At 42.1% G+C, this 15,940-nt stretch overlaps 2 protein-coding genes across 5 annotated transcripts in view; both read right to left on the bottom strand.

The window, feature by feature from the left end:
- tmem94 (transmembrane protein 94) overlaps positions 1 to 7,729 on the bottom strand; it is a 29,357-nt gene extending 21,628 nt beyond the window's left edge. For all 4 annotated transcript variants that reach the window (XM_071922906.2, XM_071922907.2, XM_071922908.2 and 1 more), the window contains exons 1-3: positions 7,618 to 7,729; positions 5,435 to 5,859; positions 359 to 478 (exon numbers count right to left, since the gene is read on the bottom strand). In XM_071922906.2, coding sequence (XP_071779007.1) covers positions 359 to 478; positions 5,435 to 5,458 — 144 coding nt within the window. In that variant the 5' untranslated portion in view covers positions 5,459 to 5,859; positions 7,618 to 7,729. The remainder of the gene's footprint in view (positions 1 to 358; positions 479 to 5,434; positions 5,860 to 7,617) is intronic.
- Positions 7,730 to 12,905: 5,176 nt separating this feature from the next.
- myo15b (myosin XVB) overlaps positions 12,906 to 15,940 on the bottom strand; it is a 40,628-nt gene continuing 37,593 nt past the window's right edge. The window contains exons 65-68 of the mRNA XM_078290890.1: positions 15,185 to 15,318; positions 14,946 to 15,079; positions 13,329 to 13,469; positions 12,906 to 12,992 (exon numbers count right to left, since the gene is read on the bottom strand). Of these exons, the coding sequence (XP_078147016.1) occupies positions 12,906 to 12,992; positions 13,329 to 13,469; positions 14,946 to 15,079; positions 15,185 to 15,318 (496 nt within the window). The remainder of the gene's footprint in view (positions 12,993 to 13,328; positions 13,470 to 14,945; positions 15,080 to 15,184; positions 15,319 to 15,940) is intronic.

Below are 15,940 nucleotides of genomic sequence, written 5' to 3'. Positions count from 1 at the left end.
TAAGCAAAACGATACGCAGCGCGTTACGCAACACATTTGACATAGCATGTGACGGCTTATTTAAAGAGTTTGGATGGGGAGCTGTGTCGCTATTAGTAGATGGGATCAAGCATAGCATTTTGTGTGTGTGTTCTTATGCCTCTATCCTTATGAGGACCAAACATCCTCACAAGAATACAAAGATGATGAAAATCCTCGAACATGAGGACATTCTCGCCAGCCCTCACTCCTACAAGGGGTTAGTTTAGGATTAGGATTAGGGTTTAGGGTTAAGACTAGAATTAGGATTTGGTTTAGGTTAGGGAATGAATGTAGTGAAGGGAAGCACACTGATACGAGCGTGTGCGTGTGCCTGTACCTGTGCAGAGGTTCGTCTGCGTGCAGTCCTCTGGTGCTGCTCCAGCAGGCTGCAGAGCTGGTCCCGGAGCTTCCCCAGAGCCTGGCCGGTGGAGAGGCCCAGAGTCACAGCCTCCTCCTCCTGCAACAGCACATTGAACATCGCTTTCATACATTTGTTTACCGCTTTGCCATGGAAACTAGGCCTGCACGATTTTGGCTGAAACGACAATCTTGATTGATTTGAAGACCAAATTATTTAACTGCAGTATTTGCACCATACATCAACATTTTGACTATTAGCAACTACAGCAGACACTCTAAATGAAATGTTTCAATATTGCCACCATGCCAGTATTCTAATATTATAAATGTGGAATTGCAATAGACAATTAATTGTGCTGCCCTAATAGAAACAGTAGGTGAATACATTTAACCCCCCTGAATACTAACATTTCACACAAATACTGTTGGGGTCAATACATGCGCGTTCTAGTTATACCTATGAGAGAATGATAAGAAGAAACACTGTTACATAAGTCACATACTGACAAGGAGCAGTGGTGATTTAGGTTAAATGGCAAACAATTGGAATTGAGACCTTCAGTACTGTTGCCTGATTAGTAGATGTTGATGCTGAACTTCATCAGGCAACAGTCCATACATGGAAATAGCTGAGCAAAGAGGAAATCAATGCGTTTGCAATAGAGAAAGGGAAAGACAGAGAGCCATATCTAATGTTAGTGGGAAAGCAACCTTTTCCCACACTCCCATGTCAGCGTGAGGATGTGTGTGTCTACAAGGGCCTGCGTATACACACACGGACAGACATACACAAATATGAACACATACACACACACACACACACACACACACACTCACACAAGGCTCAGCTTTCAAGCTCCACATCCCACTTAGCTAGGCTATAAATATCTTCCCATTTCCCCAGAGTAACAAAGCCTCAACAAAATCCTCAAGACAGACATAAACACGCAGCAGAGACACAAGGAGCCTAAGCAGCCTTAGTGAAGCAGAGTGCACCCACTACCTGAGCAGGACCTAGATTAACCTCGGATGCTCATGAGCAAAACACAAGCATGCGTATTGCACAAAAATGCAACCATCACTATTCACACCAAAAGACTCGCCTGAACTTTATTTGACTGACACACTCTCTCTCACCCAAACAGGCAAAAAAACAGCCTTGCTCCATTTATTTATCCGCTCTGAGAGGCTTAATCTGCTCGGCTACAGACAGACAGATACAGCTTTAATCGGACAAGAGACAACATACTAAGATGGCCAACTTACAGTCCTCTTCTTCCTGAGACAGATCCCTTCTCTCATCTTCAGCACCATGACGGCCCTGCTGTTCCCTTTCGCTCTCAGATCTGTACTGCTGCTGCCGAAGCTGCGAGGACAGTGTCTTAACGGCAGCCGCGATGCGTGACACGAATAGTGATATTCCGGAAACTAGCTGTCAAAAACAGACCATAACTAAGTCATTGCTAAAGAACTGGCCTGGTCATTTCTGTAGCCGGGGAGAGTCGGTGATGCTGCAAAAACCTCACCCAAATTCCTCTCTTCACTGGGCCGCAGACACAGCAGAGCCCAGCCAGCCGAGCCCAGCATCAGTGCAGGCTGCCAGCTGGACTCTCATTCAAAAACACAAAGTCTGGCTGCCTCTCTGGCTCGGGCCGAGCCTTGTTCAGTAGCTGGCTGGGCAACTAAGCAACAAAGCCCCGACTGCAGGGGGGGGGCTGAAAGAGAAAAAGAGGGACAGACAGAGAGGGGGAGAGAAAGAGGCTCTTTTGACAAGAGGAACATTGCCAACCTGGCCTGCATAACCCTAGTTGGGCTTTGTTCCCCTCTTGCCAGCGAAGCATATTTTGCAGTGATGTAGCGATGCACAAACAGGGGACAGAGAGAGAAAACTGACACAACTAGAGATAAGAGAGGAGTAAAGACAGAGAGATCAAGAGCAGGGAAGACAGTGAGGCGGAGGAAGAGACGAAGAGCAGGTGTCCTTGCTGAACTGGCCGGTGCCTGGCCCAGTATCAGACGGCGTGAAATGGAGCCCAGAGGAAAGTACAGAGTCCCGGCACTTAACCTCCATCGCACTCGGGACAGCTTCCCTCGGCCAAAATCGCATAACCTCACGCAGAGAAACGGGCCGCTGCTTGCAAGATCGCAAACATCATTCAAGCCACTCACCCTATAGCCTAGTCACATGGGACTAGTATTATATGGGACCGGAAATCTCATGTAATTAATGAATTACCCCTCAACCTCTGCGTTTCATGAAATGCACTCACGCAAGATAATGAAAATCGCTGAAATCACCAGCGTCCAGGATACAGTTACATAAGGTCAAGATTTTACAATTTGTCACTTCCACTACTGCCTCCATTTTCTCTGTCTTCACCAAAATACGGTAGGTAGTTTGTGCTAGAATTTTTACTTAACAAATTACAGACATGGCAGATTCCCACAGTATTAAGATCAATGACAATCTCTGCAATTATTACAAATCAATGGACGTCCCCTGGTAATATCAGTCCTATGTGAATAAGGCTTATGGCCCATCGTTCCTCACACAAGATGATCTCTTACAGATGCAATCACAATGCAGTATATAACCAGTTTTATATACAGTATGATCATCATATATCCAATACCCTAGATAGCTACTAGCCAGTATGATTTTATACATACCTGCTCACTGTATCAATCATACTGTAATAATGTAAAATATTTCAAATGTGGAAAGTGGAAGGTCTACTCTACCTCTACGACTTCTAGGACATTCATGTCTCCTTCAGGAGGAGGGCCGGCTACATGCTCTTGACTGTACAGTTATGAGTTAATGATTATATAATAGAAGGCAGCACATAGGTGGGAACGCTGAGATAGGAGAGGGAGAAAGAGCTCTTCTTTGAGCCTGTTGAGCAACAGGTCAGCGGCAGCCATTTTTCCATTCCTACCCGCGTTATGTTGACCCAGCGGTGCTCCGTTGTGAAATGTCTCTCCTACACATCTATGTTTAACTAAAGAGGTTTGATCTATTGACCCTTCAGATGAGTAATCTGAAATGCCCGAAACAAAACTGGGATGGTGAGCGCTTATGTGAGAAAGTGAATGTGGGAGAATGCGAGGCGTTCTCCTACATTCTCCAATCTCCACAGAGAAAAAGGAGCCGAAGGAAGCTTCAAGGGTTCTTTGGTTGTGGTAGTGATTCTGTATGGAATCATAATGACTGAAAGAACCCTCTGATTTATTCAAATAAAAAGCTGGCAAATTAAAACAAAGAACCTAGTGTGGCTCTTAAAAAGTTATTCTAAAACTGCTGATTTGGGACATTTCATGCATTTTTAAATTAATCTTTGTTGCAGTATAAGGGTTCTAGGTAAGGATGTGCAAAAGGTAACCCACTAGTAAGTGGGTTGTCCGAACGATTGGTCGACTAGTCAGTCTTAAGAAAGGCCTATATTTAAATCGCACAGATGAAAAATGTGGCTTGAAACCGGCTTTTTGGCAGCTTTGAGTTCTGTGCGAAAAGGTCAGACCAGCATTTCCTTCTGCCCAAGTTATGAAACCAGTTCAAAGCTGGCTTTTGTGCTCTATGAAAGGAGTTCTTTAAAAAGACGTCTTTCTTACGCATTATGTGGTATATGTTGTTATAAAATGTTACACTATATCACGAAGATAACCAATCAGAAACTACAATACGCCATCACGTCTGTTTACTTACTTACCGAGAGGCTTGGACTAGCCAGCGCCTGTGGATAATGGTGCTTTTTGTGTGATATCTTCTCCTGGCCGCAGTCAAGTTCTTTAGAAGACTGCTCTGCTTTACTAGTAGCTGTAAGTATAACTTCCACTGCCTTAGCGCGCTTTCAAACAAAGAAGATATTAAAAAAAAAAAAAAACCTATATTATATATACTTTCTATACTCAGCGCCATCTTTAACAGCTGATGCGTGTCTTGCATTGCTTAGCAAAAACAGCAGTAGTGATTTGTGTGTGAAAGGGTACAAGCCGGCAAATTGATGGCTTGCTAAAGGAGGTGTGAATGGGTTTGGAACTAGCAATGATGCATTTGCACTAACGTGTGCCGACTTCTCTGTCTGAAAAGGGCTTTAGACTGTACTGTAGATAGGCTTTAAGAATAAGATTCTTGGCTATCTAATCATGAAAAAGCATGAACAGTGCATTTTTTGAGGCAGAATGCTTATCAATTTCTTTTTACATTAATTAAGAAAAAGGGCAAAGAGAAATTTAAAAGATCTTTCTGGTCTACTTCTTCCCTTGTGCTCGTGTTGAACATGGACCTGCAGCCATGTCTGAAAAGGCTATAGTATGCAGCATTTCATACCGCCATGCACAGGTTCAAAATGTAGAGCTAGGCTTAATAAAGATAAAGGTTTATTGATCCCCTAGGGGAAAATTGGATTCATGGCTTATATCAAATTAGTAGACATGAAAACACTAATAACATAGTGTAAAATATACTTTGACATAATTTGGAAGTCAAAATAAAGGTGAAAAAAAAAATGTATAAGCCTAGTCGAACAGTCGGTTGTTGGCTGACTAGTAAACTATTGCCCACCCCTAGTTCCAGGTAGAACCATTTGAGTATGGTGCTATAGAGAACCTTTCTGAAAGAGTTCTTCATAGCACCAAAAAGGGTTTTGCTATGTTACAAACTTAAAGAGCCAACCTCTGGTACTATATAGAACCTGTGTGTGTAACTGACACTTTTGCAACTTCTGAAGAATGAAGTGACAGCATTTCAACTTCCCCTTTGGCATCTCAATCAGCAACCTCAAGACTTCTGATTATACATCTGCTATATCGCAAACAAAGACTTTCCCTGAAGAGTATTGCATACATTGACCTGCATTATTCACCGGAAACATGCCAAAATCACTGTGTAGCAGCAGGAGCCTATGCTGGCGCACACTGCAGCTTAGCTTAGCATTCTCCTCAATGTAGTGTAAATCCCGGGGGCCCTGTCTGTTCCATAAACACCTCTCCACCCCAGGGACAGGTAGGTAGCAGAGGCAGATGCTGAAGGGCGCGAGGCAACCAAACTCACCTGCTTCTTATCCTGCGGCTCCATGGCAACCAGAGCCACTCAACATACTCTGCTCCTCAACCAGCCACTGACACCTGGCAGAGCCCTGCCAATGCCACTCTGCAATGTCCAAAGCTGGACGCCGCACACTCGAGGCCCCCGGGTGGATCCTTCTTAGCCGGCTGCCTCTGGAAGCTGCAGCTCCAGTCCTTCAGCCAAGGGCGGAGGAAGATGGAGAAGGCAGGTGGGTGCAGCCTTGGTCCCCCACCTGGCAACACCTTCCTGCCCGCCTCCTCTGCCAGTCTGATGGCAGGCACACCCACACCTGTAGGGGCCAGCAGACAGAAGTAGGGAGCTCTGGGATATGGGGTTTTCTTTGGGAGATTAATTGTCGTTTAGGGCTGGCCACAGCACAGGTGTCCTCTTCATTACATGCATGTAGGAATCTGTGGATGAATGAAATGGGTGTGCATTAATATGTAAGTTGAACTGGAATGACAAGCACATAATGCAGGGCAGGTTGATTAAGGTGTTGGGCGTTACTTAACACATATCACCCTGCTTGGGGAGGCTTTACTGCTGCCAAACCGGTTTGAGCTACTTATATGCAGTACGTTCCATGCTGTCATGGAGTATAGCGTTATTACAGCGTAACTACAGCTACAGGACCCAGATGCTAGCATAATAGCTCTATTGAAAATGGGACCAAGGCCCTGAATCTACTGACACCAGCCTCACTCACACTGACCACATAAGCAGCTTCCTCTGGCACAAAACACCCACTGAACTCCAGAGTCAGCAGTCTCCATTGGCAAAGAGTTGACAGCGCTCAGCCAAACAGAGAAGAAAAGAGACAGACAGACAGACAGAAGGGTGATGGGGTGCACCGACTACAAAATAAGATCATCCAAAAAAAGATCCAACCCAAAAACAATCCTATTGCACTGCCAGGGGAAGTGCAGGGAATGTACAGTGTAGGTAATGCAAGTTATATCCAATATCCAATAGGTTACAGGTAACTCTACAGGATGCAGCCACACCTTGTTCTAAAGAGGGAATGTGTAGTGTGTGCATTTCGAGAATTTAATACCTATGTGAAGCAATCTCTAAAGAATCAAAGCTTTAAATAGCCCACAGAGTCAAAGACAGTCATCCTGTGCCAGGAAACCGCTACTTTTGTGGCCAGTGTCTGTCACTCACAAACTAAATCTACTCCTGGCCGATGTTATAGTTTCTGGCTGGGGTGCTTATCTCTGGATTAACTCTCACTTTGCCTGGAATAATCAAGCTCTCTGATAAGCGTGCCGTGCCACAGCAGACGGTGCCAGGCCTGACAACCCACGTTACAACTAGTCTACTACTAGGTAAACTTAGCTATTCAGTGAGCTAACATTAGTTAGCCCTTCGAGGGCTCTCAGCTACTTTAGACAGCAGAGCGAGACTGACAATGCTATAATAAAAGGCAGCTGGATTGCCTGAAACCACAAACATGGTTGGCACGAGCCATTTCACGTAAATTTAAATAATTAACGTCAGACACGTGACGTAACTTGCAATCAATCACATCCCAGTTTGTGTTTACAACGTTGCTCATGCATTAGCTAGCTAACGTTACTGTATCAAACACCATACAAAAATAATATGGCCTTGCATATCGGCAAAAGTAAAGACCTCCTAGAACATGACTCAAGACATTTTAACCAATCGTTAGGAGCCACTCTTAACTTCGGCATACATTTGATCCATCAACAAGCACTTTATTAAATCGTAACTTTTCTGATTAATTGGTTCACACTTCTCGCTACCGCCCACTAAGTTAGTGTTATGGTGGAAGGAGATTGCGGGAAGTACAGGAGAACCAGTTCTCAAAGGTCAAAACATATTGAATTGAGCGTTGCTTGGTGTATTGAATGTATGCCGTGTTGAAGGGTGGATCCTAAAAATTAAGAAAACATCGCAAGTCATGTTCGACCAGGTATATAACATTGTCGATAAATAAGGAACAATTAAATTGACAGGATATTGACTGGAGCTTGGCGTATCGTTCTCTCCGTACGAAAGAGAGCGGCTCGCAGTGGGGCAAGGCGTCCCCTTCATTCGGTGTCAAAAGCAGATGCTAAGACGGGCTTCAAATTACACTGTTACAGCATTCGTTTGAACAACAACGCAGTCCGTTTGTACATAATATTTGTCTACGAACTCACCATTCGCTATGTTCAATTCCGTGTAAATATCCTTTATATTACTCGTTTTTCTGTCGGATATCCAATGTAGCTCTGTGCCTTTCCCGTAAAAGAGCCGCCATGTTGGGGAGCGTTCTGTCTGGAAGAAGCGACCCTGTGCTTTGATTGGACACAGTTAGAGTTCACTCTCTTCTGGTTGGCTGAGACGAGATGGGTGGACCTAGATTTTCTTAGCAGGTTTACGGCTATATTTTGAAATAGGAAACCTAAGGTTGCCCTGTCTGTCTTCACATGGGAAAACCACAAGTATTCACCTTGTTCAAACTCGTTTGAAGCCGTCAAACGCCGTGTTTGAAGTTTCCCGTAGACTTGGTTGCTACTGACCAGCTACTAATCGGATTTTCACACTTAACACACATGCACTTCGCGGATGATACATTTAGAGTTCATATTTTACAGCATACTAAGCGTTGCAATGTCAACCGCAAAAGAAAAGTCCAGCAAGTTGTTGTGTCTTGCCATGACATTTTCAAAATGGTGGTCATAAAATAACTTATGTAACGGAAATGGTTGTTCACTTTATTTGACATGAATATGTATTTCCGAGCACTTGACTGCAGGTATTTCCTGTTTGGCGACGTTCAGAATACAAGAAACCAGGAAGTGGAAGAAATCAGTCCTGGGTCCATGGGTTCGAGTCCTGAACTTGCATGGAACCTCACGTCAGTCATCCCCGTCTCTCTCCCAGAATGTTCTGTCTCTTTCAACTTTAAACTATTAATTAATTAAGGCAAAAAAAATGTATTTAACCACCTGAAAGCTGAAGTGAACTGTATTTTCAAGTAGGATGCTCTTATCTACCATCCTCCCCATGTGACTTGAATGCAGCACAAGGCAAAACATTTTTTATACAATATGCAGCAATATATAATCAGAATACAGGCAAAATCACATAAAAGAAAGAGCACAGTGAAACCATGTTTTTTTCATTCATTTATTCATAAATTCATTTCATTTTTCCCGTTTCAGCACTTTTGGTGCACAAATTATTTAGCTTTTAAAAGCAAATGCTCAATTCAAATAAGAAGAAGAAGTAGAAGAAGAAACTGAACTGAAGAACTGAGTGAATAAGTGAGAAAGAGTTAGTGTGTATGTCTGTGAATTGGGCAGCATTCACTTTTCAACCAGCTTCATTACTCTGGCAGTTAAAATTTAGGAGAGGGCAGAACAGTTGAAAGTAAACTGTAGCTTCCCCTTTTTCCCCAGTGTGTGTGTGTGTGTGTGTGTGTGTGTGTGTGTGTGTGTGTGTGTGTGTGTGCCCGTATGCGTAACACTAGTGTCTAGTGAGTGGAGGATGGTGATGTGGCTTGTCCATAGATGGTTGTACCAGCTCCTCCATGATCAAAGCAAGGATGTGGCACGACTCCTTGGCCTGAGAGAGAGAGAGAGAGAGAGAGAGAGAGAGTGAGAGAGAGAGAGAGAGAACATCGCAGACTTGAAACCCGAGTAGAAGGCATAAATCCCCAGGATGGCACAACAACTCTGCTGCCAGTGTAATGCCCTTGAGACACATGATTTGAGAACATTTGAATATTTGCAGACATTTGACTCTTACGCAACACGTCTACTCTGATCATCTTTTTTTTTTTCACCCTAATTTACAAGGCAAGCTGAGTAAGAACACATTGTGACTTCCAGCAAGTCGGGGTGTTAGATGCAGGGGAAAGGAAGGGTGAACACATTAACACACTCACACTGCTGTGTATAGATATCAGAGGTGGGGACTCGAGTCACAGTTTGAATTGCTTGAGACTTGACTTGATGCATGAAGAGAAGACTTGACTTGACTTGACTTGGGTTCTGCTGACTTGGGACTTGACTCTGACTTGTACTTTGATGACTTGAAAAGGTTTCTAAAGTCTTGACTTGAGATCTTGTGTTTGTGCAAATGACTTAGATTGAAAGTGATGAGATTTGTTCCAGCAGACGACTGAATTTAAATTCTGTTTTCTGAATTTGTATGGAATGATTTAATTTATTGAAGTTGAAACTGATTATAGAAATCAAACTCATGATGCTCTTACCAAGTTTTTATCCTATTTAAACCATATTGCATTGAAAAGTCCTAGATATTTAGTTTTCTTTAAGATATTAAATTGATACTGGACTCTTGATTTGTTCTGACTTGACTTGCTACATTTAGACTTGAGACTTAACATTAATGACTTGGACTTGACTAGGTAATCCACATTTAGACTTGACACTTGACTTGAGACTTGTGCCTGTATACAATCTATGAATATTAATGATAGGTAATATTACTGTGGAGAGATAATGCTGACTATATATATATGTATATACATTCATACATAAACACATAGTTCTCCATAGGCGCACATATGCATACATATTTAGATCAATAGAAAAAATAAATAAAATAAAAATAAACAATTTAAGGGATTTCTCCAGAGCTCCTGCAGATAGATCTACACCTCTGTTCATCCTGATTTTTACATTTGGAAACCAATGACCGCTGCTTGGTCTTGAATAGATCTCAGTTTGCTCTGGTCTCAGTCTGGACTTGAACTCGACTGGATTTGGTCTTAAACTTGACCCGGACCCGACTTTAAGCTGTCCTGGATGGGGGAGCATTTTTCACCTCACCTCACCTCCCCCCACCAAGCTTTTCCCCAAGCCTGCTCTCCTCTAACCTTCAGACAACTGACTACCCCCCCTCCTACCCCTAGTCAGTACTGAGTCAGTAGAAACAGCTCACATTGCCTCCACAGTGTAATTTCACACTGTGAATATAAATCGATAGCTGTCAACCCTCCACCTGCTGGCCAACTTAAACGAAAAAAAGGCAATTTTTTCATATCGGGCTTAAACTCGGGTCTTGTATTTAGGACCAGATGAAGGCAAGGCCCCATACAGAATAATGTAGTCTGGTCTTTTAAGGTGCACATCACACATGTCTGCTCAGGAACAGGGGAAAAAAAAAAATAGAATCTGCTCCAAGTTGCTGCTGCCCTCTCCTGTTGGTGAAAGCTGCTCTTTCAGCTCGAGATAATGATGAGAGATGAGCTATGGGAGAAATCACTATGGCCTTTCTTATTCAAATATCAACTGTATATCATATCAGTTCACTTAAGTCCCTGCATCTAATATTATTTGCCACCAAAAACTTCAAAAATCTGCTGATATCCACTGGATTTCTGGATATAGGCGGAGAAATGACTGATGACTGACTAGATATTATTATTGGGTTAATATGATAAATTATTAGACATAGGCCACCAAACTATCAGCTCGATCCCAAATGTTCCCCTGATGTCATGTTTTTTAAAATGTGACTTCCAATTTTTCTTTTCCATTTTTCTTAATATTTTCTCTCCATTATAATGTTAAAAAACTACAAGATACAATACAATTTGGCACCCATGGTTTCATTAAATATATAAAAATCTGCAAGGGCTTTTAGTTTTTGACATGCAGTACTAGAATAAAGCACAGCCATGAGATCCTGTAAAAAATTGATGGCTGGTTATATAAGAATATTTTACTGAAGAAAGTGACACGCCACAAAAATTCTGGGCGCGCTGGGGAAAAAATTGAGACAGCAAAGGCCGTATAAGGACATGGAACTTTTGCTTTTGGGAGGGTTATGATCTTTGTGGTAAGCTGTGAAGCGAGCATACAAACTGGTTAAACAATGAGAGATTCTTCTTCATTGGTATTTGTCTGTGAACAGCATCAAGTCTGGAAACAGAGCGGTGGGAAGATGAGGGAAAGGTTTAAAGAGTTTGTTTGTGGGCGGGGCCGCGCTCTGAAATGGAAAATGGATGCAGGGCACCACCATTTTTACGCACTTGTTCCGTTACTGGAGATTTAGAGGGAAAGCTTTGTGTGTAGAACATAATACATTTGAACATCTCTCTCATAAAGATCTTGACAGCCAAGGGATTCATTCACATAGACCAATGCGAACAAAGCAGATTCTGACAATATTTAAAAAAAAACTAGTTATTCTGCTGAAAAAAAGTGGGACACAGGACCTTGACAAAGCAGATTCTGCCAATATATAAAAAACGAGTCTCAGTTTTTTCTGCTTATTTACAATTATTGGTAAACGTATTATTTTCTTCGTTCCATCAGCATAAGTTTCCTCCGACCAGATTTTGGTGTTACACTTGTTCAAACTGAAAGGTTTAATAATCATAAAGAAAGAGATTCACTCAACCACAATACAGCATCATGACTAATCTGATTTGTTCGTGTTCGTTTATGTGCTAGAAGTCTGATTTCCTCCATGGCAGTGAATGGAGAGAGAAACAAATGCAATTCTCCATTCTTCTCTACCGGAGCAACAGATCACAGAATCACTGATTTGGGGGTTTTATCATGGAGGAAGATACACAACCCAAGGTACTAGCAAAGTTCAACATCACTTTAAGTTGAGAGGAAAGAGAGAAAACTAGGCCTCCATCTGTTAGATTCAGACAAACTGGTACTGCAGGACCGGTATTTGTGATTCCTGGACCCGAGCTGAGGCCTGAACCTGTACAAGGAGAGGTATTCTGGACGGGAGAGGCGTCTCTGCTCCCCTCTGAAGCTTCCACAGAGATGCATCTCTCTGACAAGGTTACTGCTCTTTGTAAAATTAGAAACCCTCTTTAGAATCTGTACTCATGCAAGCCTCCCTGAAAGAAAACACTGGAACAAAAAACACCAGAGATCAAATTAATCAACATATTTCTTTAATACTTATAAATGAAACCATGGCTCCTTTCACTCAACTTTTTCTTAGTAGAACAACACAGTGTTCATATGACATCAATATAACGTTAACAATTAAATGATTCAAAGATTTTACGTTTCAACATCAGGCTTATTACAATTTGACATTCAACAGCATTAAAAGTGAAGACATTTAAAGCATTGATTTGATTTGACAATAATCAGCGCATTCACTCATATCGCTCATGCATTCCTTTACGTCCTTTCATCAGACTGTAATGATTGTCAGCTACCATTTTATCTCAAATAACTTAACACCAGGGAAAATATCAGCTGTGTGTGTGTGTGTGTGTGTGTGTGAGCATATTTGCATGCATACATGTGAAATATGGTAGCTAAAGGAATACACTCTTCATTCAGTTTCATCAGCCACTCACTACTCAAAAGGTTACACAGACAAAAATGACAAATTAACAAAAAAGTTTGTTACACAAGTCAGTGATTAACAAAGATTCTAGTCCATTTTAGACACTCTAGTACGTGTGTGTGTGTGTGTGTGTGTGTGTGTGTGTCTACTGGCGACTTGAGATGGAGCTGCTGATAGATGGCCGGACCAACTCTTCCATAATTACAGCAAGGGTGTGGCACAGCTCCTTGGCCTGAGAGAGCGAGAGAGAGAGAGAGAGAGAGAGAGAGAGAGAGAGATCCAATGACATTTGAATACTGCATATAAATATTTCAGCCAACCCAACTATTTTGATGACTGTTCACAGTTTACAAGAATGTACAGTATGTAATCAGACCCGTGGCAATGAGCGCTGAGTCAGGTGTGAGCTGCAACATCCCTTTGACGATGCACGAAGGAAGAAATGTTACGCAAACTTTTGAAATGTCCAAAAAGGTTTGAAGTGAATAAACCAGCTGCCTGAATGTCAAAAACAAAGAAAAGAACTTCCACTGCTGTACTGCGGTCTTTGGTTTGTGTGAGTCTTTACCCGTTTGAGGTGGATGGTGATTTTCTTGGGACGGCCTGGATTGCCATAACTGATCTCCACTGCTGGCACTTTGTCGAGTTTCTTAGGGCGGACGGTGCGCATGGACTGCACCTCCGCCAGAGGAATCACAAACGCTCGCTCCTGCAACAGAAGAGACAGCATGAGATCAGTAACAGATACATCGGGCCGATATTGGTCCAAAAATACTCCATTGACTCCATTTTAGTGTCCCATTATGGCCTAAATGCTGTTTCAGAGGCTTTTCCACCCTGACAAGACAGGATATTTGCAGGTTTCATGAAGCCAAATATAAGCTAGAAGCTATCTGGAACTGAATTTAAGTGCAATTTAAAAACCAAAATATAGCCGCAAGTGGCAATTGACAGGATCCAAAGCACAATATGCTAATTTGTGATGAGAAACCAAAGACATTATGATTAGTTGACCATACTACTGATGCTATTACTGTGAGCTTGCAGAGAATAGTGCCCTCATGTGACCGAGTGTCTCCAGGCTTGGCAGGTCTCCTCTCCTTGGCAATAAGGCTGACTTGGACACAGTGACTTTCATTTTATAGGAATATAAGCACCTTTTCACTTTTCACCCTCATTAGCACTATAATGAAATAGAACTCATTTGGATGTAAAATCTCAAACATTCCGTGTTCATTCCGTGTTCACCAAGTCACTCTCCACCTCAAGGTACGATTCTATTGTTGAGGAGGAGAGACTTTGTACTGTATGTGAACTGGGTGTTGTTGAAGATGAATTTCATTTTTTGTTTCATTGTACGTTATATGAGGAACCAAGACTGCTTTTATTTGAGAAAATGCAAAACAAGAAGCCTGAGTTGTTCTGGTCAGGAGATGATGTTAAGTTGGAATGGTTATTCAGGGAGGAAGTTTTCAGTGTGGCCAGTTTTATTGGGAGAGCATGGAAAGTGAGAATGGAGAAGCTGTTTATTTGAATGTATGACTTTGATTTGTATGATTTGATTATTATTTGTATATGGTTCTTGTTTGTTTGGCGGAACTCAATGTATCTGTGTCTTGTAAGCTCATACGGGCTGGGCACCATGTGGTGCACGACACATTAATAAAATCTATCTATCTATCTATCTATCTATCTATCTATCTATCTACAATGGAACTGAACATCAATGTAAAACTATTTGCATCGTACTTTCTACATCACTGCAACACACAGTATGAACCTGCTGGCTTTACCAGTGCCCTGGTTGACCCGGGCTTCAAAGTTAGTGCCATTGAAGGAACTGTTGTATAGACGTCTAGTAACTGTATTAAGACATTTTTATACCTTTTAAGTTCTTAAATTTAGATAATTTAAGACTTTTTCAAACTTTTCAAAGACCCACAGATGAAAAAGGTCAAATTTAAAAAAAAAATCAATATTGGCACAAAATATCAGCTATCGACATTGGCCTTCATACCAAAAAATAAGGGCAGAAAATGTAATATATCATGCTCTGGCTTTTTACTTTTTTTGCTGTAATTGCCCCTTAATATTAGATTGCTGCTGGAAAACATGTAACACAGCCAGGTCTAAGTAGCTATAACCCGCGAGACAGTGTTCCTGTACAGTAGCGGGGCGACAGTACCTGTGTTTTGGGGTGAATGAACAGCACCCCCTCCTGGCTGACGGAGACCACGCAGGGCGAGGGGCAGCCGCGCTGGCTCACGTTCTGGACCTGGAAGACGTTGGAGCCGAACAGAGGCAGCGTGCTCAGAAACTCTGGAGGGGAGAGTAGAGACAGAGAGAATTATCCTCAGACCTAGTTATTATTTATAATGTGAGTAAAACAGATTAAAAGAGAATAGAACACAAACTCCTGCCCACCTATGAATTGTATTTTGGCGTCTAGAGGGCGGAGGGACTGCATGGCAGCTAGATGGCCCAGGCAGGATGAGTGGATCTCCTCAACTTTACTGCTGAGCCCCTCCTGTCTGGGGAGATACTCCTTTAGCTCTGGCCTTACAGGGGGAAGAGAAGAGCAGAGTGTGAGATCATGCTTCATATGTAACTGTCCCAACACCACATGCAGTCAGATGATTTCTTTCAAGTCAGTTGTTAAAGGAAACACCACGTTTTTGAGTGATTGTCTCATCAGTAGATTTTCATCACCTGATGTGATGAGAACATAGACACCAAAATCATCCATAGTAAAAATAAAGAAACATGTGGTGTGTCAAAACTTTTGACTGGTAGTGTATACAGTATATTCACTAAATCTATATCCGCATAGGCCTAAACATATCCATCCATGGATACATATACAGTATGTACATATACACATCCAAGCATATACAGATACACGCCCCATACATACTATATACTACACAATATACTACACATTGAATATACACTGGCCATACACTGGTCCCGCCATCCATACATTATATCCTGCGCACACTGCAGGCATTACATATAGCCTTTAGTTACACAGGAGTCTTTGGAAAATTACATGACTGCCTGAATCCTTTTTTTCCCCCCTGAGTTGGCAAGTTATTTTTTACACCACAAACTCAATAATTTGATCAGCTAAGTTATCTAATGTTGCTCAACATTCGATCCAGATTCATAGAGCCAGCAACC

Source organism: Centroberyx gerrardi, chromosome 20 (genome assembly GCF_048128805.1).
Source record: "Centroberyx gerrardi isolate f3 chromosome 20, fCenGer3.hap1.cur.20231027, whole genome shotgun sequence".
NCBI classification, from domain to species: Eukaryota; Metazoa; Chordata; class Actinopteri; order Beryciformes; family Berycidae; genus Centroberyx; species Centroberyx gerrardi.
This window is presented reverse-complemented; position numbering and strand designations above follow the sequence as displayed.